Source organism: Schistocerca gregaria, chromosome 1 (genome assembly GCF_023897955.1).
Source record: "Schistocerca gregaria isolate iqSchGreg1 chromosome 1, iqSchGreg1.2, whole genome shotgun sequence".
Taxonomy (NCBI): Eukaryota; Metazoa; Arthropoda; class Insecta; order Orthoptera; family Acrididae; genus Schistocerca; species Schistocerca gregaria.
Genome location: NC_064920.1, coordinates 1,107,201,136 through 1,107,228,455, shown reverse-complemented (window position 1 = coordinate 1,107,228,455; position 27,320 = coordinate 1,107,201,136). Strand labels below are relative to the sequence as shown.

The 27,320-nt window shown below is 43.3% G+C and overlaps 1 protein-coding gene across 1 annotated transcript in view; it reads left to right on the top strand.

Moving 5' to 3' along the window:
- The window catches only part of LOC126283162 (sialin-like), a 186,260-nt gene that overhangs the window by 122,371 nt on the left and 36,569 nt on the right, over positions 1 to 27,320 (top strand). The window contains exons 7-8 of the mRNA XM_049982250.1: positions 1,460 to 1,592; positions 14,698 to 14,939. Of these exons, the coding sequence (XP_049838207.1) occupies positions 1,460 to 1,592; positions 14,698 to 14,939 (375 nt within the window). The remainder of the gene's footprint in view (positions 1 to 1,459; positions 1,593 to 14,697; positions 14,940 to 27,320) is intronic.

Genomic DNA, 27,320 nt, shown 5'->3' with positions numbered 1-27,320 from the left:
AAAAGTTTCGAAAAGTCTCAAAATGTGTGAAAATTTTTGGTAGTTTCCAAGTGCTCATATTCTCAAACATTGTATGAATACAGTGTGGATAATTTGCGCGCCGTGACATACACGGTGACAAGAAATAATATTATACACAGTTTCTAACTTCAATACTTACTGTGTTAAACGTTTAACTTAATTAATACAGATCGCTCCTTACTATTCAAGAATAGTAAACTAATGTTTAGCTGAAGGCTTGCTGGAGTAACAAAAATGTTTGTTGTATAACTTTTATGAGTAAGATATGACATCATTACAAATTTTTAAATTCGGTAAATATTTGTGTGAAATACTGAAAATCAAATATTTGTTGCTTCTGGAAGCGGTCAGAAGGCAATCCGCAATTGTAACAGGGTGACATTTAAGCCGTTACTAATAAAGATTTGTTTAGAAGCAGTTTTGTGTGTGTGTGTGTGTGTGTGTGTGTGTGTGTGTGTGTGTGTGTGTGTGTGTGTGTGTGTGTGTCAAAGCGCGCGCGCACGTGTGTGTGTGTGTGTGTGTGTGTGTGTGTGTGTGTGTGTGTGGAGGGATCTAATTCGCCATAGCGAGTCCGGTATGTGACTACATGTGTAATGGACAGTATGGTGTTAACCCGAAACTCTTGCTAAGTAAATTCCACCGCTGCCGAACTCAAAAGGCATCTTGCGGCATTTCTAGATCGCAGATCCAGCCACCTCACATCAGTTACAAACCTTCTCCATTTCGTTTAAGTATTTTCCTTGGGAAATTTAATTACGACGATTAACATCGTTTAGGGGCTTTACGAGTAACGGAAATTGGCAATTTGTGCTAAGGTGTTATGGGACCAAACTGCTGAGGTCATTGGTCCCTAAGCCTACACACTACTTAATCTAACTTAAACTAACTTACACTATGGACATCACCCACACCCATTCCCGAGGGAGGACTCCTCGAACCTCCGACGGGGAATGGGCGGGGTGGGGGGGGGGGGGGGGGGGGAGGCCGCACGGACCGTGACAAGGCGCCCAAGACCGGGCGGCTACCCTGCGTGGCTACGAGTAACGGCTGCTCCCTACGTAGTGAGTAGACAGTAAGACGGATATCACTGTTCACTCAATATTCAGTCGCAATGGACCCATCGTTCGTCTCAAATGTCTATACGGGTAAACTCAAGCGTGATAAACAAAAGGAATTACGCTTTCGAAGTCGTATATTAACATGGTGATTTTTTACGGACAACCCACAACAAATACGAACACACTTGCCAGCGAACATTAATCAGTTTGAAGTGTATAAACATCCACCGAAAACTTCTAATACCAGTTTTGTTCCATTTTTTTTTATTTGGTGGGACAACTTGTAGGCATTCGATGTAATTTTATAGCAATGTTTCGAATCTGAGAAGCGCCCACTCACGTATCTTTAAGCTACTTCACTGTGTGTCTATTCGTTGCAGAACGGCTTCCTGTCGGCAGCGCCCCACGTCATAAGTGCGGGCGGCAGTCTGTTCTTCGGATGGCTCACCGATTTTGTGTTCCGGAAGGGCTACATATCCAAACTTCACGGATTTCGCATTATAAACGGAATGGGTAAGTTCAAGCCGATCGTTCATTGTTTTAAAAGCCAAATATACCATAAAACAAACATAGTTTTGTATGTTGCATTTAAACTCCGCTAAATTCGCGTGACAAAACAAAACTCATCGTATACGAATGAACTGTTTGGCAGCGATATATACTGATAAAATAACCTCGAGCTTCCAGCTACGTCAAGTGGTTTAAGCACACTCTGATGCCATCGTATTTTTTGTACGATGGAGAGAATATTTGAACCAGACGGACGGCTAATGGCTCCCCTTAGCGACGCCTAAGGGGAGCCCATTAGCTCCATTTGCAGACAACCTGTTTACGGACGACATCGTCCTGGACATGGCTCCTGCAGAGTCAAGTAGCTTTTAACGTTTCATCGGCGACACGTTGATTATCTGGTGTCGTGGACTTGGAAAGATGGGAGAATTTTTAGATCACATCAAGAATATCCGTGGCAACATTAAATCCACCATGGAGGTGGACAGGTGTACCTTGCTGTTCCTTGACGACCTCATCAGCCGAGGAGCAAATGGATATCTCATCCACATTGTTTACCGGAAACCCACCTATAATGGACCGATAGCTGTACGCTACCAGCTACCACCATCCGTCACAGAATCGTTCTGTTCTGAGGACCTTGGTGCATCAAACGGAAGCCGCCTCAGGCGCTGAAAACCTGCAGAAGGTACTGAACTACTCACGGGAAGTGTTAAAGCAAGACGGCCACAACTATTGCTAGATTTCTCAAGCCATCTTTCCGAAAACACAGCAGGAGGACCCCCAAGAAGGACTCGAAAAAGCTTGCATTTTTGCCATTCTGCAGCTCAGTAACAGGAAAAATATCTGGCTCAGGCATAAATTCGATTCGGTCGTCAGGGTTCCAGCAAAAATTCGACAAGTCATGAGGCCTGTGAAAGACGACGTAGACCTCGGAACGCCAGGAGTGTATAAAATACCGTTTGGGGGTGGACAGTTTTATGTTAGACTATGTGTACTACAGAACAGCGCTGTGTAGAACACGAGAGATGCTTTCGTCTTCGTCACCCTTACAAGAGTAGATCGGAGTTTAAGAAATTAGTCATGGAGAATCAATAAGCAAAGAAGTGAGATACAGAAGTACTAAGATACAGCAATAAGCATTAGGTCAGTAGGCAGTACAGTTGAAGAGGAGTGGAGCTCTATAAAAAGGCAATCACAGAAGTTGGAAAGAAAAACGTAGGTACAAAGAAGGTAACTACGAAGAAACCATGGGTAACAGAAGAAATACTTCAGTTGATCGACGAAAGAAGGAAGTACAAAAATGTTCATGGAAATTCAGGGATTCAGAAATACAAGGCGTTGAGGAATGAAATGAATAGTAAGTGCAGAGAAGCCAAGACGAAATGGCTGCATGAAAAATGTGAAGAAATCGAAAAAGACATGATTGTCGGAAGGACAGACTCAGCATACAGGGAAGTCAAATAACCTTCGTTGACATTAAAAGCAAGGGGGGTAACATTAAGAGTGCAACTGGAATTCCACTGTTAAATGAAGAGGAGAGTGTGAATAGATGGAAAGAGTACACTGAAGGCCTCTACGAGGGGGAAGATTTATCAGTTGTGATAGAAGAAGAGACAGGAGTCGATTTGGAAGAGATCGGTGATCCAGTATTAGAACCAGAATTTAAGAGAGCATTGAAGGACTTAAGATCAAATAAGGCAGAAGGGATAGATAACGTTCCATCAGAATTTCTAAAATCATTGGGGAAAGAGGCAACAAATGACTATTCACATTGGTGTGTAGAATGTACGAGGGTCAGTCAAAAAGTAATGCCTCCTATTTTTTTTTCTACGTTTAATTGTCAGGAAATTTAAATGAAATTACATAGGTTGAAAACCACAACATTGAGGATCATTTTGTCATTTTTCAATGTAATCTCCGCCCATCTCTACAGTTTTGGTCCATCTTTGAACAAGGGCATGTATCCCAGCACGGTAAAAATCACAGCTCTGCTTCCTAAGCCATTGACGCACGGATGTTTTGACGGCCTCCTCATCTTCAAAATGAATCCCACGATGAGCTTCTTTTAGTGGCCCGAACAGATGGAAGTCTGATGGTGCCAGGTCAGGGCTGTATGGGGGATGAGGCAAAACTTCCCATCCAATTTTGACAATCTCGTCAGAGGTGTGACGACTGGTGTGTGGTCTTGCATTGTCATGCAAAAGAAGAACATCTGCCATTGATTTTGTTGGGCGAACTCGCTGAAGACGTGCTTTAAGTTTTTTGAGGGTTGTGACGTATTGAACAGAATTTATTGTGCATCCCTACTCCAAAAAATCAACCAGAATCACACCCTCTGTATCCCAGAAAACTGTTGCCATAACTTTCCCTGCCGATCGCACAGTTTTGAATTTTTTCTTCCTCGGCGAGCTTGTGTGACGCCACTCCATTGACTGCCTCTTTGATTCGGGTTCAAAAAAATGCACCCATGTTTCGTCCCCGGTCACAATTTTTTTCAGAAACTCATCTCCCTCCAAACGGAAGCGCTGCAAGTGTTGAGAGGCTATTGTTTTCCTTGCCTCTTTATTCTGATCGGTTAACATTCTTGGAACCCTCCGTCCACAAACTTTTGAGTACCCCAATTGTTTACTCGTAATAATCGTGATCACACTGCCTTTACTAAGAGAAATAATGCGACACACTTCATCTGCAGTCACCCGACGGTCACCACGAATGTCATCAACTTGCTGAATGTTGTGTGGAGTCACTGCACTCACCGGCCTGCCGCTCCGCTTTTCGTCAGTCAACGGTGTTTGCCCATCAGCTTCCTTACAACGACGAACCCATCGTCTAACAGTGCTGACATCCACTGTCACAACACCATACACCTTCTTCAGTCTTTCATGAATGCGTATGGGCGTTTCACCTTCTGCATTCAAGAATTCAATCACACAACGCTGTCTCAAACGAACATCGATGTTGGCCATCTTACAAACTTCTGCTGTGCTGCCACCTGTTGACACAGAAAGTTACTACTGCAGTGGATTGCAGAAGAAGGTTTGGGGAATGGCGCCAAATTCAAATTTTTAACTTAACTTAATTTTTTTAAGTAGAAAAAAATGGGAGGCATTACTTTTTGACCGACCCTCGTATGTGTCTGGTGAGATATCATCTGACTTTCGAAAAAATATAATCCACACAATTCCGAAGATGGAGATGACAAGTGTGACAATTACCACACAATCAACTTAACAGCTCATGTACCCAAGTTGCTGACAAGGATAATATAAAGAAGAACAGAATAGAAAAGAAAATTGAGGATGTGTTAGATGACGAACAGATTGGCTTCAGGAAAGTTAAAGGAACCAGAGAGGCAATTCTGACATTGCGGTTGATAATGGAAGCATAACTAAAGAAGAATCAGGACACTTTCATAGGATTTTTCGACCTGAAAAAGGCGTTCAGCAATGTAAAATGGTGCAAGATGTTCGAATTTCTGAAAAGAAGTGGTAAGCTATAGAGAGAGACGGGTAATACGAGCCAAGAGGGAATAATAACGAAGTGCTCGGATTAGAAAGGGTGCAAGGCAGGGATGTAGTCTTTCGCCTCTAATGTTACATCGAAGAAGCAATGATGAAAATAAAAAATAGATTCAGGAGTAGAATTAAAATTCAAGGTGAGAGGATATCATTGATTCGATTCGCTGATGGCATTGCTAGCCTGAGTGAAAGTGAAGGAGAATTACATGCTCTTCTGAATGCAATGAACAGCCTGAGTTCAGAATATGGACTGAGAGTACATGAAAGAAAGACGAAAGTAATAAGAAGTAGCAGAAATGAGAACAGAGAGAAACTTAACATCAGGATTGATAATCACGAAATAGATGAAGTTACGGAATTCTACTACCTAGTCAGTAAAATAACCAATGGCGCACTTAGCAAGAAGGACATCAAAACCTGAGTAGCACTGGCAAAAATGGCTTTCCTGGCCAAGATAAGTCTACTAGTATCAAACGAGGCCTTAATTTAAGGAAAAAATTTCTGAAAATGTTCGTTTGGAGCACAGAATTGTGTGGTAGTGAAACGTGGATTGTGGGAAAACCGGAGCAGAAGAGAATCGAAGCATTTGAGCGGTGGTGCTACAGACGAATGTTGAAAATTAGGTGGACTGATGAGGTGAGGAATGAGAAAGTTCTGCGCAGAATCGGAGAGAAAAGGAATATCTGGAAAACACTGACAAGGAGAAGGGACAGGATGATAACACATATGAAAAGACTTCAGGGAATTACTTCCATCTTACTAGAGGGAGCTGTAGAGGGCAAAACTTGTAGATGAAGACAGTGATTGGAACACATCCAACAAATAATTGAGGACGTTGGTTGCAAGTGCTACTCTGAGATGAAGAGATTGGCACAGAAGAGGGTTTCGTGGCGGAGCGCTTCAAAGCAGTCAGAAGACTGATGACTCAAAAAAAAAAAAAATTATAATTCAGCGGAAGCAAAGCATGCTCTAGAAAGCGGACATCGTACTGAATTCGACGAGACGTTATTACAGGGACTAATAGTTTCTTGGATAGCGTAAGAAAAGAAACGATCTATACGAAAATTTGTGACTTCACCCTCAATAAAGACAGTGGCCTGCAACTATTCAAGGTTCGGGACGCCACCATCCAGAAGGTGAAGCGGGCGCGGAAGGTGCACAACGAAAACATTACTTTGTATGGCGCTGGAGCGAGCACCAAGAAGCAGCGCGCCTAATTAAGAACATTAGCAGCAACCAAAAGACAGCCACCACTTCACAGTGACCGAGGAGTGCTCACCCGGAAGCTTGTGGATTTTAAACCACTTGGGGTGGCCTGAAGGTCGAGCAAGTTTTATGAAAAAATTCCTTACTCTCTTTAGTAGCGACCTCCAGTGCACATGACTCGCAAATAGTAGTCTTTTAATTTCTTATCCCACAATAGCGAGCAATTTTGTTCTTTAATTTATTTCTTGTGCTGTATATTCACTTTATTCATTAAGTTTTGCCGTTGGTTCACGTATTGACACTCAGCTTGTATAAAAACACGTGTCAGAAAATTTAGAGATTTATACTTGCCATCAAAACATTGCAAATAGTACATATGAACTTGAATCTGAAAATTCTTCTTTACGTAGATACGACAAGATTTATTATGCTTGGCACAAAAATTATACGTTCACCTGACACACTTACATTTACAGAACATGGTCGAAGTGACCTCATGATTCCATGTATCACCTGAGCCTGCTTTCCATACTTTGCCATACGTTGCAGAAAACTCCTGGTGTGTTGCGTATTTGGTAAAATCCTTTTTGAATACGCTCCCTCAGAACACCGACATTGGGTACAACAGTCGAATAAGCCAAGAAATTTAAATGTCGCCCCTCCCTCACTAAAAATAAATCTACTGGATTCAAATGTGGTGATTGGATAGCGCGGATCCCATTCGACCAATCTTTCGGAAACTGCTTATCGAGATACAAATTGCCTGCGGAGTACCACCGTGCGTAAACGACATTCGGTCGATGACTCTAGAGGTAGGGGTACGTTATCGAGTAAATGAATCACCTCATTTCCGAGAAGCTCTAGTTACGTTTGTCCACAAAACGTTGCGAAAAGAAGAAGGGGCTAATGAGATGGTCACGAATAATTCCGTCCCAAACGTTGAGGCTGAACTTCTGTTGGTTTTTGTCTTGTCGCACTTAATGACCGTTTTCATAAGCCCTGACATGATTGTTAGGATAATTGCACATCCTACCCCGTGAAAAGCCAGCCTCATCAGTGAACAGGGTACGTGCTTAGTACGGCACAAAAACAGCACACTGGAACAACACGTGTTGACAGAAAGTTATTTTTGTCCCAAATCCTGCCTCAGTTATTCCTTACACTAGTTGAAGGTGATAAAACTATATATGTAGAAGAGTTTCATGCAGAATGTTCCACACCGTCATTTGATTAATGCCTTACCTTCTCGCAAGTCTCCTTGTACTGGTTGGAGTTTCAACCACAGTACGAAGAACCGTATCTTGGAGTTCAGCCGTTCGCACATCGTATGGTCTTCCATCATATGCAACTCTCTTCTCATATGAGGCTAACTCTCGCAAACGTTGGTGAAATCGTACAACGTTCTTGCTTAAGGTAACTGCCTCCCAGGGTAACGTTCAGTATAAAGTTGATGTGTTGCGTCCGCATTTCCATCTGCTAGGCCGTACATGTGCATGTCCGTCATTTCAAACACTGCATACATCACTGTGATATGTTGTGGTGGAAGTTATTCTAAAACAGAACAAACGATAATCAAACAAAACAAAACAAATACCATGACGAATAAGCAAGAAAGGAAGTAAAAATGCACAATTCAGGGAAATTAGACAACTAGGAGTCACTACAGGGAATTACTTTCATACTCTCGTAATGAAGGGTTTTCGGGTCATGTTCATACGAACATTTTGTAGTGTTTTGGCGTCAAGTTTCTGAGACATGTTTTAAGCACGCTGTCTAAGATTTCATTCTTAATTTCGTTACATGTTTTCCATATTGGTTTTGTTTTCCGCCAGTGAATGAAATGTTGTATCTTGCGTGAAAGTTAAACAGTAAACAAACGCATTCTGTTAAAAGAGACCTAATGAGTAAATTCGTGGAAAAGAAGCTCATAATGTCTTTAAGTCCATTGAGACACAGATATATGCGAAGTCCTGTATCTGTCGATCTGTTCCACCAGACGAGTTACGCACGTGAGAGAAAGTCGAACTTAAACCGAAACTACTATTCATACAGGGTGAAAAGTATTTAAACCGACAAACCCTGGGACGTTGTAGCGGACATGAAAACAAATATTTTTCCCCAATGTCATTTTTTCCTATGAGGAGTGTTTAAATCGGTAGAAGAAGATTTCTCTGGCGGCAAAATTAATTAAACCAACAAACACTTTTCCATTTTTTTTATGACCAAGACATTAAGACAACCCAATTTCAGTTACAGTAGATTTTCAAAAATGCCTCCATTTACACGTAAACAAAGGTTACACTGTCGGATCATGTTCTGTCTGAGGCGGACAAAAACCTCAGGAGTATCCTGAATTGTTCCTGCTGCTGCTGCTGCTGCTAGCCGGGCGACCAGATCCTCTTCTGGTGCTCCAGGAGCTACGTAAACAAGGTTGTGCATCTCTCCCCACACAAAAAAGTCCAGAGGGGACATATCTGGGGATCGAGCAGGCCATGGTACAGGACCACGTTTCTGGGAACCGTCGGTCCACAAATCGACGCACACGACGACTGAAATGTGACGGCGCCTTGTCATGTTGGAACCACATGCGTTGTCTTGCGGGGAGCAGGACGCCTTCCAGCAATTTGTCAATGCTCTGGCGAGAAAATTGTAATAGTGCCTGCCGTTTAATGTCCTAGGTAGCAGATACGGCCCAATTAAACAGTCTCCAACAACACCGACCCACACATTAACGAAGAACCGAACTTGATGAGCGCTGTGGCATGTGGGATATCCACACTCCAAACATTCGAATTGTGCATGTTGAAGACTCCATAACGTCCGAACATTACTTCATCGGTAAACAACACAGAGGATGGAAATGTAGAATACATTTCACACTGTTTCAGGTACCACTGCGAAAACTGTGCTCTGGGTGGATAACCAACTGGTTCCAGGTTGTGGACACGCTGTAAGTGAAATGGATTAACAATTGCTATCGAAGGACGGTTCTTACATTTGTCTGACTGGTCCCCATGTTACGTGCAATTGCACGAGTGCTGATTGAAGGATCCCGCTCCACATGCTGCAAGACAGCTTCCTCAAATTGCGGCGTTCTTACGGTGCGACGGCGTCCCTGTCCAGGTAATCTGCTAAATGACCAGATATCACGCAGACGTTGGTACACAGCAGCAAAGGTCGTATGACGGCGATTAGGATATTGTTGTTGATAAACACGCTGTGCACCTCGTCCGTTGTGGTGCGCTACGTAGTACACACCAACCACATCAGTGTACTCACTCAGGTCTATCGCTCCATTAGTAAACAGATACAATGCACTACTACACTGGTGGACAGCAGTTGCCTACAACTGAAGAGCGTAATACGCCCTCTAACAACTGAAGATCGTAATACGGCCTCCACCGGTTTAAATAATCCTCACAGGAAAAAATGACATTAGGGAAAAATATTTGTTTTGATGTCTCCTACAACCTCCCAGAGTTTATGGGTTTAAATACTTTTCACCCTGTATAGTGCCATCTTTATAACATGTTTTATTTTCTGAAACGAATAAATATTCTTAAAATTTTGCTTTTATGGGAAAAGTAGCGCAAATTGTGACTTGTTGTTCTCTTACTTTATATGAGTTTGACTCTGCTGAAATTTTTTTGTATTGGTTCAAACTCGCCATTATCCGCTTGAAAGGATTGAGTTTTCTTAACTTGTTGTATCACAAAGGAAACTGGACTATAACTCACTCATTCCAAAATACATTTCTGAATATCGACTGTAGCGTGTTATTCAGGGGGCTCCATAACTAAAAGTACGAAACGTGTAATTCCGAAGGGTTGTGGCAGAGCGACATTTTTCTTAGAAAACCTTGTTCTCTGTCTAGAGCAGCGTTTCCGAAACAGTGTTGTGTGCAACGTTGGTGTTCCACGGAAAGTGAATAAGTACTCTACGAAAAACTTTATCGACTTTTAAAAAAAAATTCTAAATTTTATTATGATTTCTGTGTTGTTAGTTATGATTTAAAATAGAAGTAGTCGCTAAAAAAACAAGTTTTTATTATTTTTTTTAAATCAAATTTCTTTAACCTTCACAACAAACAAGGCATTCTGTCAAAGTACCAGTATTCTCAAAGTGTTTCGTCAGAGTAAAAGTTTGGGAATCACTGCTCTAGAATTTTAACGAATTCATTCGTCACTCCTAGAAATATCGATGTAACATGTAGGGTTAAAAATCGTTTACCGCCTATGTCCTGTACGTTATATTTCTTATGTTTTTTCGGTTTCACATTTCTGTGATCCATCTTTAAATCTACTGCAGGTCTAGGTGGCAACCAAAGCTACAGGTAAATATTCCTTTAACACATGCATGCATATAACTAAACATATCTCTGAAAGAGCACACATATCATTATTTGATGAAGGAGAAGTCCTAACTGCAAAGTAAAAATATGTTTCTTTTGGATGCCATCTTCCGCAGTAATGTTAATAAAAAATATTATTTTGCTTGCCCAATCCTAAGTTAACCCCAAATTAAGAAAATATTTTAACAGACGGCTTTCGCTTTGTCGATAAAAAGTCAACAGAAGTGATTCTATGCACATTTTGAATAGATAATCCTTTCTGGTATTTCGGTTACAATCAAAAATAGTTTTACCTCACAGTATGCTGTTTTCTACAAACTAGTAGATCGTTTGTTACTGTTTTCGACATGTCCTGATTTTTTTAACTCTGAACGAGAGTGAGATCGTATTTAAATACGCTATTGGTTGCTGTAAAATCATATTTAATACCTATCATTTAGTATAATTGTTCTACAATTCAGCTAGTATGATTGTTGGTTGTGGTAGACCTCACAACAATCTTCTAAATGTAGAGCATCACCACATTTCTAGACGGCCATCTTTTTCCTCTTCAGCAGTACGCAATACATCTTTTTGTGTCTTATGTTTCTCCGCAATTGGAGATATGTGCATCGGGGATTATGTCCATGTTTCTGCCTGAAGTCTTATAGGGGCAGTACTCGATGATGCTCTCTGGTGAACAGAGTACTCAGTTAGCTCTACACTCTAGCAGTCGCTTTGCAACGCTGATCCTAGATTCGGTGTAGCACGTGTTCTTCCTTCCCACTGACCTTGTAATACATAATGAAGAAGATAAAAAACATATTTATACACACCTTCCTTGTGGAAAGAGAGCTGCCCTCTGGTCTTGACAGACTGTGCAACCCATATCCTTCCGCAGAACGAAACTTTCACTCTACAACGGACTGTGCGCTGAAACTTCCTGGCAGATTAACACTGTGTGCCTTCAGAGAAGCTCTCCTGCAGACTTTTCAGAGCTAGCACTCCTGGAAGAAAGGGTATAACTCTCCTGCCCAGCTTGCAGAACTAGCACTCCTGGAAGAAAGGGTATCCTTTCTCCCAGGAGTGCTAGTTCTGAAAGGTCTGCAGGAGACCTTCTGTGAAGTTTGGAAGGTGGGAGACGAGGTACTGCCGGAATTAAAGCTGTGAGGAGGTGTTGTGAGTCATACTTGTGTTGTTCAAATGGTGGAGCACTTGCCCACAAAAAGCTAAGGTCCCAAGATCGAGTCTCAGTCCAGCACACAGTTGTAATCTGCGAGGAAGTTTCATTTCCTTCTGATATTCAAGGGCACTTTGAACTTCAGAAACTACATCACTGAAAGACAAACACTCAGTACATTACTATTGTTAAAAACAGTATTAACAAGCTTTTGTGAACCGTCTTCATTACTTCCACGAGCTATTCTCTTCGCCACTTTGATTGTTTGCTAAGATCACCTACCACGCGACAAGCTTGCCCTGCGTTTCAGTTTACAATACATTTAAGAGCCATCTATTACCTAGAAATTGAACTAAAAGTGTAATTTGATAAGTCTTGTTTTGTGAACAACTCATCTTACCGTCGGAAAAATAGATTCTGTCAAACATTGCAAAATAGTCGATGGCTGCAACTATCACTTCCTCTTTTTATGAAAATTTCAAATCGGGCAACAGGAAGAAGTAACTTGGGCCTAATTCTGCTGAGTATGGTGGATGACGAACCAATTCAAAGCGCACCTCATGCACTTTCGCCATTGTCATCGTAAACAAAGAGCACTTCATCTCAGATTTAAGAGAAGTAAAAACCTAGCTGACAAACAAAAACTGAACGAAGCGAAAATGACCCTCAGAGCACTGATGAATGGTGCAGCGTCTGGCAGTTGACCCAGAACGTAAATAAATGTAAAACATATTGCTCACACGTCGGAAAGAAATCCGCCACTGTACAGCTATACTACTGATGACAAACAGCTGGAGACAGCGTCTGCCGTAAAATATCTAGGCGTAACTATCTACCCACCGTTCTTAAGTGGAATGACCAGTTAAAACAGGTAGTGGGAAAAGTTGACACAAGACTCAGATTCATCGGGAGAATCTTAAGGAATTGTAACTCATCCACGAAAGAAGTGGCTTATAAGGCGCTTGTTCGCCCGATTCTTGTTCATCTATCTGGGACCCCTATCAGGTAGGACTTATAGAGGATATAGAGAAGATCCAACGTTTCGCCACGGTATCGTTTAGCTGGCGAGAGAGCGCTACGGAGATGCTAAACAAACTCCACTGGCAGACGCTGCAAGAGAGGCGTTGTGTATCACGGAGAGATTTACTATTGAAATTTCGGGTCAGAACTTATCAGGAGGAGTCGGAGACCATATTACTTCCCCCACATACATCTCGGTTATTGACCACGAGGACAAAATTCGAGAAATTAGAGCCAATACAGAGGCTTACCGATAGTCATTCTTCCCACGCACTATTCGAGAGTGGAACAGGTTTGGAGGGATCAGATAGTGGTACCGAAAGTACCCACCGCCACACACCATTAGGTGGCTTCCGGGGTATAATGTAGATGATGCAGGTGTACATGTCATCACTGCTGTGTGGGATGGTGGATTATCCTTTGAAAGAGCACCTTTTTGCGTGCCAGCTGTTGTCTTTTATCAGCCAATGCAAGTTTCAAACGATCCAACAATGAAACATAATAGGGCTCACTTATGGTTCTGCGTTCTTCCAGATAGTCTATGAAGATTATTCCTTGAGAATCCCAAAAAAATTGTGGCCATCACCTTACCAGCTGACTAGATGGTCTTTCCTTCTTGGGTGCATGTTCACCAGTCTATGTCCATTGTTCTGACCCTGGTGAATAGCGATGTATCCAGATTTCCTCAACAGTCACAAAACGGTGCAAAAAGGTTTGCGGATTGCGATCCATAACTGGACCCTATTATGCTTCATTGTTAGAACGTTTGAAACTTGCATTGGCTGAAAAAAGATAACAACTGGCATGCAAAAAAGTGTTCTTTCAGAGGATAATGCACTACTCCGCACATCATTGTGTTGAAATGTTGTACCGGATGCGTTCTTGGTCGACTGTTGGCAATCGCGCAGCCTACCTCGCACAGAGCTTCTTCAGAACCAGTTCTGCGTGGGCGATATTAAGCGCTCGCTCACTTGAGGTGCCTACAGGCTCATCAATCTTATGAATTTTTATTTATTGATCTTGCATTTCCATATAATGGATTTTGTATATGGTTCAGCTTGCAGGGACAACGTCTAAATTCGTTAATCCAAAAGTTAATGGTCTTCAATGATGGTGCACAGTCCGCGTGAACTTCATCCAGTTCTGTATTGATTTGCCCAACCTTTCAATAGGAAATGTTTAATAACATCCCGAAAATCCGTATTCACCATTTCCAAACGCAGTCGACGCACTGACCAATTCAGACGGCTGTCAAGAAAGAACTGTACGCTGTACATTGTTAAAATTCATTGCAAGATCCTTGGAATAGTCAAGCTTACCAACCACGAAGGTACAACAAAATGGTTCCACTCTTTCATAGACGTTTACCAGACTTACCAAGTCACCCTCGAGGTGAAGCGCGATATTTGCGAACCGAGCGCGTCATAGGATTTCAAATGCTGTAGGAACTTCATATAGCCGGCCGCTGTGGCCGAGCGTTTGTAGGCGCTTCAGTCCGGAAGCGCACTGCTGCTACGGTCGCAGGTTCGAATCCTGCCTCGAGCATGAATGTGTGTGATGTCCTTAGGTTAGTTACGTTTAAGTAGTACTAAGTCTAGGGGACTGATGACCTCAGATGTAAAGACCCATAGCGCTTAGAGCCATTTGAACCATTTTGAACGAACTTAATGTGAGTACAGCCCGTCATTTGATGCGTTTAAGTTAAGTAGTCGAGGCAAAGGTTAATTTCTCTGTCATCGATGTAGACATATCATCATCTTCTGGCTGATGAGAAACGGATCATACTATTGTTAAGTTGCCCAAAGCAATCACCACTAAATACTGCAGGCGACTGAAATCGGCTTTTTGCAGGTACTCTGGTGCCGACAGCGACGCTGATCGTGGTCTCGCAGGTCGGCTGCAACGCGTCCGTGATCGTGGCTGTGCTGGCAATCAACGGCTTCCTCATGTCCGCCAACTGCTCGGGGCCCTACATGAACATGCATGTAATCGCGCCAAACTACTCCGGGACGGTTGTCGGCATTGTCAACACATTCGCCAACCTGTCGGGGATCGTCGTCCCGTATATTGTCGGCGCCTTCACCAACACCAATGTACGTCATCATTTCTCTAGTTACGTAACTAGCATGTAGTCTAAGTAAACACACACGCACATACACAGGTAAAGGGTGACAATTATTAAACTAAAGTAAAAAATGTAAATTATTTACAAACTACGACGTGCACACACTTTATTCGACATACAAATATCGCTACAGATATTCGGATTTAGGTTATGACATATTCGATGTGTCTGCCATCATTGGTTATGATGTGGCGCAGACAAATAGTGAAATACTGCATGACCCGCTGAAGTGTCGGAACATCGATGCTGTCGATGACCTGAATGGGTGTTTTCAGATCAGCAGTGGTTTTAGGGTTATTGCTGTACACCTTGTCTTTAATACAGCCTCACAAAAAGGAGTCGCATGTGTTCAGATGCGAAGAATATGGCGGCCAATCGACGCCCGTCCCAGTTGCTTCTGGATACCATAGAGCAGGAATGAGGTTCCTAAAGTGCTCTTCTAGGACACCAAAAGCTCTCAGGCTTTGATGGGGTCGAGCTCCGTCTTGCAAGAAACCACATCTTGTCGAAATCAGGGTAACTTTGGATAATGGGGATGAAATCATCTTCCAAAACCTTCACATACTCTTCGGTAGTCACTGTGCCGTCAAGAAATATCGCACCGATTGTTCCGTGACTGGACATTGCACACCACACAGTCACTTGTTGAGGGTGAAGAGACTTCTCGATCGCGAAATGAGAATTCTCAGTCTCTCAAATGCACCAATTTTGTTTATTTATGAATTTATCCAAAACGAAAGTGGCTTCGTCGCAGCGGGGCATGTTGGGAATTAGTATGCGCATTTGGATGAGAGGAACCGTGGACCTTGCCGTTGGTGTGGAGGCTTGCCTGCCTCAGCGATACAGATAGCCGTACCGTAGGTGCAACCACAGCGGAGGGGTATATGTTGAGAGGCCAGACAAACGTGTGGTTCCTGAAGAGGGGCAGCAGCCTTTTCAGTAGTTGCAGGGGCAACAGTGTGAATGATTGACTGATCTGGCCTTGTAACACTAACCAAAACGGCCTTGCTGCGCTGGTACTGCGAACGGCTGAAAGCAAGGGGAAACTACAGCCGTAATTTTTCCCGAGGGTATGCAGCTTTACTGTATGGTTTAATGATGATGGTGTCCTCTTGGGTAAAATATTCCGGAGGTAAAATAGTCCCCCATTCGCACCTCCGGGCGGGGACTACTCAGGAGGACGTCGTTATCAGGAGAAAGAAAACTGGCGTTCTACGGAACGGAGCGTGGAATGTCAGATCCCTTAATCGAGCAGGTAGGTTAGAAAACTTAAAAATGGAAATGGATAAATTAAAGTTAGATATAGTAGGAATTAGTGAAGTTCGCTGGCAGGAGGAACAAGACTTTTGGTCAGGCGAATACAGGGTTATAAATACTAAATCAAAAAGGGGTAATGCAGGAGCCGGTTTAATAAAGAATTTAAAAAAATAGGAGTACGGGTAAGCTACTACAAACAGCATAGTGAACGCATTATTGTGGCCAAGATAGACACGAAGTCCACGTCTACTACAGCAGTACAAGTTTATATGCCAACTAGCTCTGCAGATGACGAAGAAATTGAAGAAATGTATGATCAAATAAAAGAAATTATTCAGATAGTGAAGGGAGGCGAAAATTTAATAGTCGTGGGTGACAGGAACTTGGTAGTAGGGAAAGGGAGAGAGGGAAACATAGTAGGTGAATATGGATTGGGGGTAATAAATGAAAGAGGAAGCCGCCTGATAGAATTTTGCACAGAGCATAACTAAATTATAGCTAACACTTGGTTCAAGAATCATAAAAGAAGGTTGTTTACATGGAAGAAGCCTGGAGATACTGACAGGTTTCAGATAGATTACATAATGGTAAGACAGAGATTTAGGAACCAGGTTTTAAATTGTAAGACATTTCCAGGGGCTGATGTGGAATCTGACCACAATCTATTGGTTATGAACTGTAGATTAAAACTGAAGAAACTACAAAAAGGTGGCAATTTAAGGAGATGGAACCTGGATAAACTGAGTAAACCAGAGGTTGTACAGAGTTTCAGAGAGAGCATAAGGGAAAAATTGTCACAAATGGGGGAAAGAAATACAGTGGAAGAAGAATGGGTAGCTTTGAGAGATGAAGTGGTGAAGGCAGCAGAGGACCCAGTAGGTAAAAAGACGAGGGCTAGTAGAAATCCTTGGGTAACAGAAGAAATATTGAATTTAATTGATAAAAGGAGGAAATATAAAAATGCAGTAAATAAAGCAGGCAAAAATGAATACAAACGTCTCAAAAATGAGATCGACATTAAGTGCAAAATGACTAAGCAGGGATGGCTATAGAACAAATATAATAAGGATGTAGAGGCTTATCTCACTAGGGGTAAGATAGATACTGACTACAGGAAAATTAAAGAGACCTTTGGAGAAAAGAGAACCACTTGTATGAATATCAAGAGCTCAGATGGAAACCCAGTTCCAAGCAAAGAAGGGAAAGCAGGAAGGTGGAGGGAGTATGTAGAGGCTCTATACAAGGGCAATGTACTTCATCTACATCTATATCTACATGACTACTCTGCAATTCACATTTAAGTGCTTGGCACAGGGTTCATCGAACCACAATCATACTATCTCTCTACTATTCCACTCCCGAACAGCGAGCGGGAAAAACGAACACCTAAACCTTTCTGTTCGAGCTCTGATTTCTCTTATTTTATTTTGATGATCATTCCTACCTATGTAGGTTGGGCTCAACAAAATATTTTCGCATTCGGAAGAGAAAGTTGGTGACTGAAATTTCGTAAAAAGGTCTCGCCGCGACGAAAAACGTCTATGCTGTAATGACTTCCATCCCAACTCGTGTATCATATCTGCCACACTCTCTCCCCTACAACGCGATAATACAAAACGAGCTGCCCTTCTTTGCACCCTCTCGATGTCCTCCGTCAATCCCACCTGGTAAGGATCCCACACCGCGCAGCAATATTCTAACAGAGGACGAACGAGTGTAGTGTAAGCTGTCTCTTTAGTGGACTTGTTGCATCTTCTAAGTGTCCTGCCAATGAAACGCAACCTTTGGCTCGCCTTCCCGACAATATTATCTATGTGGTCCTTCCAACTGAAGTTGTTCGTAATTTTAACACCCAGGTACTTAGTTGAATTGACAGCCTTGAGAATTGTACTATTTATCGAGTAATCGAATTCCAACGGATTTCTTTTGGAACTCATGTGGATCATCTCACACTTTTCGTTATTTAGCGTCAACTGCCACCTGACACACCATACAGCAATCTTTTCTAAATCGCTTTGCAGCTGATACTGGTCTTCGGATGACCTTACTAGACGGTAAATTACAGCATCATCTGCGAACAGTCTAAGAGAACTGCTCAGATTGTCACCCAGGTCATTTATATAGATCAGGAACAGTAGAGGTCCCAGGACGCTTCCCTGGGGAACACCTGATATCACTTCAGTTTTGCTCGATGATTTGCCGTCTATTACTACGAACTGCGACCTTCCTGACAGGAAATCACGAATCCAGTCGCACAACTGAGACGATACCCCATAGCTCCGCAGCTTGATTAGAAGTCGCTTGTGAGGAACGGTGTCAAAAGCTTTCCGGAAATCTAGAAATACGGAATCAACTTGAGATCCCCTGTCGATAGCGGCCATTACTTCGTGCGAATATAGAGCTAGCTGCGTTGCACAAGAGCGATGTTTTCTGAAGCCATGCTGATTACGTGTCAATAGATCGTTCCCTTCGAGGTGATTCATAATGTTTGAATACAGTATATGCTCCAAAACCCTACTGCAAACCGACGTCAATGATATAGGTCTGTAGTTAAATGGATTACTCCTACTACCCTTCTTGAACACTGGTGCGACCTGCGCAATTTTCCAATCTGTACGTACAGATCTATCGGTGAGCGAGCGGTTGTATATGAGTGCTAAGTAGGGAGCTATAGTATCAGCGTAATCTGAAAGGAACCTAATCGGTATACAACCTGGACCTGAAGACTTACCCGTATCAAGCGATTTGAGTTGCTTCGCAACCCCTAAGGTATCTACTTCTAAGAAACTCATGCTAACAGATGTTCGTGTTTCAAATTCTGGAATATTCCATTCGTCTTCCCTGGTGAAGGAATTTCGGAAAACTGCGTTCAATAACTCCGCTTTAGCGGCACAGTCGTCGATAACAGTACCATCGGCACTGCGCAGCGAAGGTATTGACTGCGTCTTGCCGCTTGTGTACTTTACATACGACCAGAATTTCTTCGGATTTTCTACCAAATTTCGAGACAATGTTTCGTTGTGGAACCTATTAAAGGCATCTCGCATCGAAGTACGTGCCAAATTTCGCGCGTCTGTAAATTTTAGCCCATCTTCAGGATTTCGCGTTCTTCTGAACTTCGCATGCTTTTTCCGTTGCCTCTGCAACAGCGTTCGGACCTTTTTTGTGTACCACGGGGGATCCGTTCCATCTCTTACCAATTTATGAGGTATGAATATCTCAATTGCTGTTGCTACTATATCTTTGAATTTGAGCCACATCTCGTCTACATTCGCATAGTCAGTTCGGAAGGAATGGAAATTGTCTTTTAGGAAGGCTTCTAGTGGCACTTTATCCGCTTTTTTAAATAAAATTATTTTACGTTTGTTTCTGATGGATTCTACACCGATAAGCCAAAACATTATAACCACTGCCCACCGCGACACTGGATGCTGCCTGGTGGTGTTGTGCCCACGTGACGCGGTAACGAAACTATGTAAACGAAGCAGCCACGGACGGGGGAACATCCTAACGAGCATACGGGGATATCCGTTGAGGTCAGCGGCTTTGACAAAGAGCGGATTATTATTACGCAGAGCCTGTGAACGACTATCTTGACAACGGCGAACTGGTCGAATGTTCACGTGCAACTGTCGTGAGTGTCTATGGAAAGAGCTAGGGCGACAATGAAACTACCACTAGGTGCTAAATGGTTGGACGTCCGCGACTTTTCACAGAACGTGGAGTTTGAAAGTTTGTCTGCTCTGTAAAATAGGATAGATAGTGATCTGTGGCATCTGTGCCGAAAGAGCATAATGCTGGTGCTCGTACAAGTGTTTCGGATCACATTGTTCATCGTACACGGTTGAACATGGAATTCTGCAGGTGACCACCCTACGTATTCACATGCTGACCCACAGATATCGTCAGTTACGACTGCAGTGGGCGCGGGATTCGACCGTCAATCAATGGAAACGTGTCGGCTTTTCAGGTGAATCACATTTTTGCTACACTAGGTCGATGGTCGTCTCCACAAACGCCGTCATCAAGGTGAACGGCGACTCAAAATGTGCAGTGCTCCACGTATACAGTATTATGCTTTGGGAGACATTCTCCTGCGCTTGCGTGGGTCCTGTGGTAGTAATCGAAGACACACTGACAGCTGGGAACCATCTGCACCCCTTCATGTTTGATGTCCTCCCTAGGGTGATGTCATCTTTCAGCAGTATAATTGTCCGTCTCTTGGAGCCAGAAGCGTGCTACAGGGATTTGAGCAACCTTGTAGTGAACTCACATTAACGTCTCAGCGACGGAATTCGTCTGATGTGAATGCTATGGAACCCATCTGGCTCGCTATCGGGCGACATTAGGGCGTAGCCAAATCAGCGGCCTGTTATTTACGCGAATTACATAACAAGTGCGCAGACATCTAATGGCACCTACCTCCACAAATCTACCAGAAAACAGTCGGATCCCTAATACGCAGAATCAGTGACGTTTTTTGTTCCAAAGATGGACGAAGCAGCTATTAAATGGATAATCATAATGTTTTGACTCATCAGTATATGTTGCGAAGTATTAAACTTACAAATATTATTGGTGCGTGAATAGAACCGCAAACCTGTCAAGTTGGCATACTGCACTCCACAAATGTCCTATTCATGTTACTACGGTCCCACGACACACGTCCCAGCAGTAGTTAAGTTCGTTCAATACCTTCTGTGACAACATCCTGTCAATGACCATCAATGGAGCATTGACGCATTCTCTGAACTGTTCCAGTGTCCTTGGTAGTGAGAGTTCGTAAACACGGTCCTTAATGTACTCCCATATGAAAGGTAAAAGTCACAAGGCGTTGGAGGAGGAGGGGGAGGGGGGACGGAGAGGGAAGCGGAAGTTCGTCGTTTAGGTAGCGACTTAAGCGATGCTCCAGTGAGGGGAGTGAATCGTCTTGTTGGAAGATGAAATTCTCGGAATCAGCAATCAGTTGTGGAAACAACCACAGGTGCAACATATCGACGCAAGAAGTATCCGTCGTATTCTTCTCACAGAAGAAAAATGGCTCATGCAGGTTTGTCTGTAACACAGAAAACATTACACTTCGGCGAATTCCGTTCACGCGACAGAATTTCATGACGATTTTCAGTGCCACGCATTTTCACAATGTGGCCATTAACCTTTCTGAATAAATTGAAGGTTGCTTCGTCGCTGAATATCAGCTTTGAAGCGAAATGTTTATCCTGAAGTGCCTCTTGCATTGTTGTTGTTGTTGTGTATTCAGTCCTGAGACTGGTTTGATGCAGCTCTCCATGCTACTCTATCCTGTGCAAGCTTCTTCATCTCCCCGTACCTACTGCAACCTACATCCTTCTGAATCTCAATAGCTGTTGCTACTATATCTTTGAATTTGAGCCACATCTCGTCTATATTCGCATAGTCAGTTCGGAAGGAATGGAAATTGTCTTTTAGGAAGGCTTCTAGTGGCACTTTATCCGCTTTTTTAAATAAATTTTTTTTGCGTTTGTTTCTGATGGATTTGGAAGAAATGGTATTGAGCCTAGCTACAATGACCTTGTGATCACTAATCCCTGTATCAGTCATGATGCTCTCTATCAGCTCTGGATTGTTTGTGGCCAAGAGGTCAAGTGTGTTTTCGCAGCCATTTACAATTCGCGTGGGTTCGTGGACTAACTGCTCTAAATAATTTTCGGAGAATGCATTTAGGACAATCTCGGAAGACGTTTTCTGCCTACCACCGGTTTTGAACAAGTATTTTTGCCAACATACCGAGGGTAGGTTGAAGTCCCCACCAACTATAACCGTATGAGTGGGGTATTTATTTGTTACGAGACTCAAACTTTCTCTGAACTGTTCCGCAACTGTATCATCGGAGTCTGGGGGTCGGTAGAAGGAGCCAATTATTAACTTAATTCGGCTGTTAAGTATAACCTCCACCCACACCAATTCGCACGGAGTATCTACTTGGACTTCACTACAAGATAAACCACTACTGACAGACACAAACACTCCACCACCAATTCTGCCTAATCTATCTTTCCTGAACACCGTCTGAGACTTCGTAAAAATTTCTGCAGAACTTATTTCAGGCTTTAGCCAGCTTTCTGTACCTATAACGATATCAGCTTCTGTGCTTTCTATTAGCGCTTGAAGCTCAGGGACTTTTCCAGCGCAACTACAACAATTTACAACTAAAATTCCGACTGTTCCTTGATCCAAGCACGTCCTGTAATTGCCAAGCACCCTTTGACATTGCAGCCCATCCCGCACTTTCCCGAGGCCTTCTAACCTAAAAAACCGCCCAGTCCACGCCACACAGCCTCCGCTACCCGTGTAGCCGCCAGCTGAGTGTAGTGAACTCCTGACCTATTCAGCGGAACCCGAAACCCCACCACCCTATGGCGCAAGTCTAGGAATCTGCAGCCAATACGGTCGCAAAACCGTCTAAGCCTCTGATTCAGACCCTCTACCCGGCTCTGCACCAAAGGTCCGCAGTCGGTTCTGTCAACGATGCTGCAGATGGTGAGCTCTGCCTTCATCTCGTAAGCAAGACCGGCAGCCTTCACCAAATCAGATAGCCGCTAGAATACAGAGAGAATTTCCTCAGATCCAAAGTGACACACGTCATTAGTGCCGACATGTGCCACCACCTGCAGCTGGCTGCACCCTGTGCTCTTCATGGCATCCGGAAGGACCCTTTCCACATCAGGAATGACTCCTCCCGAAATGCACACGGAGTGCACACTGGATTTCTTCCCCTCCTTAGCCGCCGTATCCCTAAGGGGCCCCATTACGCGCCTAACATTGGAGCTCCCAACTACCAGTAAGCCCACCCTCTGTGATTGGCCGGACCTTGAAGGCTGAGAATGATCCTCTGAAACAGGGCAGGCGGCTGCATCTGGCTCAGCCAGAGACAGTGCCTGAAACCGGTTTGTCAGACGCACCGGGGAGGCTTTCTGATCAGCCTGTGGGGACGCCTTTCGCTGCCTGCCACGCCTTGGAACGACCTCCCAATCAACCACAGGCGAGGGCTCAGCCCCACTGCGGGCAGCAACCGGGGCAACCACAGCGGCGGACCGATCTGGGGACAGACGGGACGAGGTTGACATCCCCGTGATACCCGAGTCCGGCTCCCCACAGTGGTGCCCATTGGCAACAGCCTCAAGCTGCGCGACCGAAGTCAGCGCCGATTGCAGCTGTGAGCGAAGGGATGCGAAGTCAGCCCTCATCCGAACACAGCAATCGCAGTCCCTGTCCATTCTAATCGATGTTTAACAACAGTTACCGAAACACGAGTCCGTGCCTAGATAACGCAAGCGGAACACGCAAAGAATGTATCAACTAACCTGTACAAATGCCTAACGACTGCGCTACAATCTGCTGAATTTACGATTACAGTAACTAAAACTCGAAATTGCACCTCCTATACGAAACTCACACGCAATTTAAATAAGAATCTACGAAGTAAACACTAAAGCGCGCTGCTACAACCCTCAAATACTATAATACGCCCGAAATATATGAATTAAACAATGCAAGTACCCAAAAACACGCAAAGAAATTAATTAAACTATGTAACAAATAAGTAAGCTAGGGTTATACGACTTGCTGCTGCAGCTGCTTATACAACGGCGGCAGGGAGCACACTACTTGAGAACAATATTATGGAAATGGAAGAGGATGTAGATGAAGATGAAATGGGAGATACGATACTGCGTAAAGAGAATGACAGAGCGCTGAAAGACCTGAGTCGAAACAAGGCCCCGGGAGTAGACAACATTCCATTAGAACTGCTGACGGCCTTGGGAGAGCCAGTACTGACAAAACTCTACCATCTGGTGAGCAAGATGTATGAGACAGGCGAAATACCCTCAGATTTCAAAAAGAATATAATAATTCCAATCCCAAAGAAATCAGGTGCTGACAGTTGTGAAAATTACCGAGCAATCAGTTTGATATGTCACGGATGCATAATACTAACATGAATTCTCTACAGACGAATGGAAAAACTGGTAGAAGCCGACCTCGGGGAAGATCAGTTTGGATTCCTTAAAAATATTGGAACACGTGAGGCAATACTGACCCTACGACTTATCTTAGAAGCTAGATTAAGGAAAGGCAAACCTACATTTCTAGCATTTGTAGACTTAGAGAAAGCTTTTGCCAATGTTGACTGGAACACTCTCTTTCAAATTCTGAAGCTGGCGGGGGTAAAATACAGGGAGCGAAAGGCTATTTGCAATTTGTACAGAAACCAGATGGCAGTTATAAGAGTCGAGGGACATGAAAGAGAAGCAGTGGTTGGGAAGGGAGTGAGACAGGGTTGTAGCCTACCCCCATGTTATTCAATCTGTATATTGAGCAAGCAGTGAAGGAAACAAAGGAAAAATTCGGAGTAGGTATTAAAATCCATGGAGAAGAAATAAAAACTTTGAGGTTCGCCGATGACATTGCAATACTGTCAGAGACAGCAAAGAATTGGAAGAGCTGTTGAACGGAATGGGCAGTGCCTTGAAGGGAGGATATAAGATGAACATCAACAAAAGCAAAACGAGGTTAATAGAATGTAGTCTAATTGAGTCGGGTGATGCTGAGGGAATTAGATTAGGAAATGAGACACTTAACGTAGTAAAGGAGTTTTGCTATTTGGGGAGCAAAATAACTGATGGTAGTCGAAGTAGAGAGGATATAAAATGTAGACTGGCAATGGCAAGGAAAGCGTTTCTGAAGAAGAGAAATTTGTTAACATCGAGTATAGATCTAAGTGTCAGGAAGTCGTTTCTGAAAGTATTTGTATGGAGCGTAGGCATGTATGGAAGTGAAACATGGACGATAAGTAGTTTGGACAAGAAGAGAATAGAAGCTTTCGAAATGTGGTGCTACAGAAGAATGCTGAAGATTAGATGGGTAGATCACATAACCAATGAGGAGGTATTGAATAGGATTGGGGTGAAGAGGAGTTTGTGGCACAACTTGACTAGCAGAAGGGACTGGTTGGTGGGACATGTTCTGAGGCATCAAGGGATCTCCAATTTAGTACTGGAAGGCAGCGTGGAGAGTAAAAATCGTAGAGGGAGACCAAGAGACGAATACACTAAACAGATTCAGAAGGATGTAGGTTGCAGTAGGTACTGGGAGATGAAGAAGCTTGCACAGGATAGAGTAGCATGGAGAGCTGCATCAAATCAGTCTCAGAACTGAAGACCGCAACAACAACAACAGTCAATAAGTAAAATGGCGCCTTTGGGGGACCGAGAATCAACAACGGGTGACTGTGTGGAGTGCGAAGTCCAAGGATGGAACGATCGGAGCGATATTCCTTGATGGCAGGCTGACTACCGAACGGTGCGGGAAGATGATTTCATCCTCATTATCCAAAGTTAACCAGGTTTCGAAAATATGTGGTTCATGCAAGACGGAACTCAACCCCATCGAAGCGGGAGAGTGTTTGTTGTCCTGAAGTAGCACTTTAGGGACCACGTTCTGGCTCTGGGGTCCCCAGAGGCCACTGGCATGGGCCTCGACTGGCCGCCATGTTCTCCTGATCTGAACACATGCGACTCCTATTTCGGGGCTGTATTAAAGACAAGGTGTACAGCAATAACCCCAAAACGAAAGTGTGAGATGATCCACATGAGTTCCAAAAGGAATCCGTTGGAATTCGATTACTCGATAAATAGTACAATTCTCAAAGCTGTCAATTCAACTAAGTACCTGGGTGTTAAAATTACGAACAACTTCAGTTGGAAGGACCACATAGATAATATTGTCGGGAAGGCGAGCCAAAGGTTGCGTTTCATTGGCAGGACACTTAGAAGATGCAACAAGTCCACTAAAGAGACAGCTTACACTACACTCGTTCGTCCTCTGTTAGAATATTGCTGCGCGGTGTGGGATCCTTACCAGGTGGGATTGACGGAGGACATCGGAAGGGTGCAAAAAAGGGCAGCTCGTTTTGTATTATCACGTTATAGGGGAGAGAGTGTGGCAGATATAATACACGAGTTGGGATGGAAGTCATTACAACATAGACGTTTTTCGTCGCGGCGAGACCTTTTTACGAAATTTCAGTCACCAACTTTCTCTTCCGAATGCGAAAATATTTTGTTGAGCCCAACCTACATAGGTAGGAATGATCATCAAAATAAAATAAGAGAAATCAGAGCTCGAACAGAAAGGTTTAGGTGTTCGTTTTTTCCCGCTCGCTGTTCGGGAATGGAATAGTAGAGAGATAGTATGATTGTGGTTCGATGAACCCTCTGCCAAGCACTTACATGTGAATTGCAGAGTAGTCATGTAGAACCATTGCTGAACTGAAAACAGCTATTCAGGATGTCATCGACAGCACTGATGTTCCGACACTTCAGCGGGTCGTGCAGTATTTCACTACTCTTCTGTGCCACATCATCGCCAGTGATGGCAGGCATATCGAACATGTCATAATTTAAACCCGAATGTCGGTAGTGACGTTTACATGTTGAATAAGGTGTGCACACGCCTTAGTTTGTAACTAATTTACGTTTTTCCCATGTAGTTCAATAATTGTCACCCTGTATTAACAATTCTGGCAAATATTTCTGAAATAATAAACAGTTTACTTACATTTTTGCTACCTGTCTCGTTTTCACTTGCCGCCCCTTATAATTCTGCTATCTGCCTTATAGTATACAGTATTCCTTTACAGCTGGATGTCCGTACGAGCACAGATACCACATTCAAAGTAGGTCGGAAGAAAATTTACTCCAATCCATTAGGAAAGAAGAATTCATCCTTAGGGATACACTTACATGCTGTGATCTAGAATGCATCTGAAATTTCAAGCTAATCCTAATGATTAAGTAATACATGAGGGGTGTTAAATAAGTAATGCAACACTATTTTTTCTCAGCTACTTTCGGTTGAAAAAATGTGGAATTTGCTGTGGGACATCGTTCAATATTTCCGCTGCAGCCCCCCATAGTTTCATGAAGTTCCGATAGATGACGGCACTATACATAGCCTTCAAAATGGCGTCTGTAACAGAGGTACGTTCCAAGTGGAGAGCTGTCATCGAGTTTCTTTTGGTGGAAATCCAGAGCATCGCAGATATTCATAG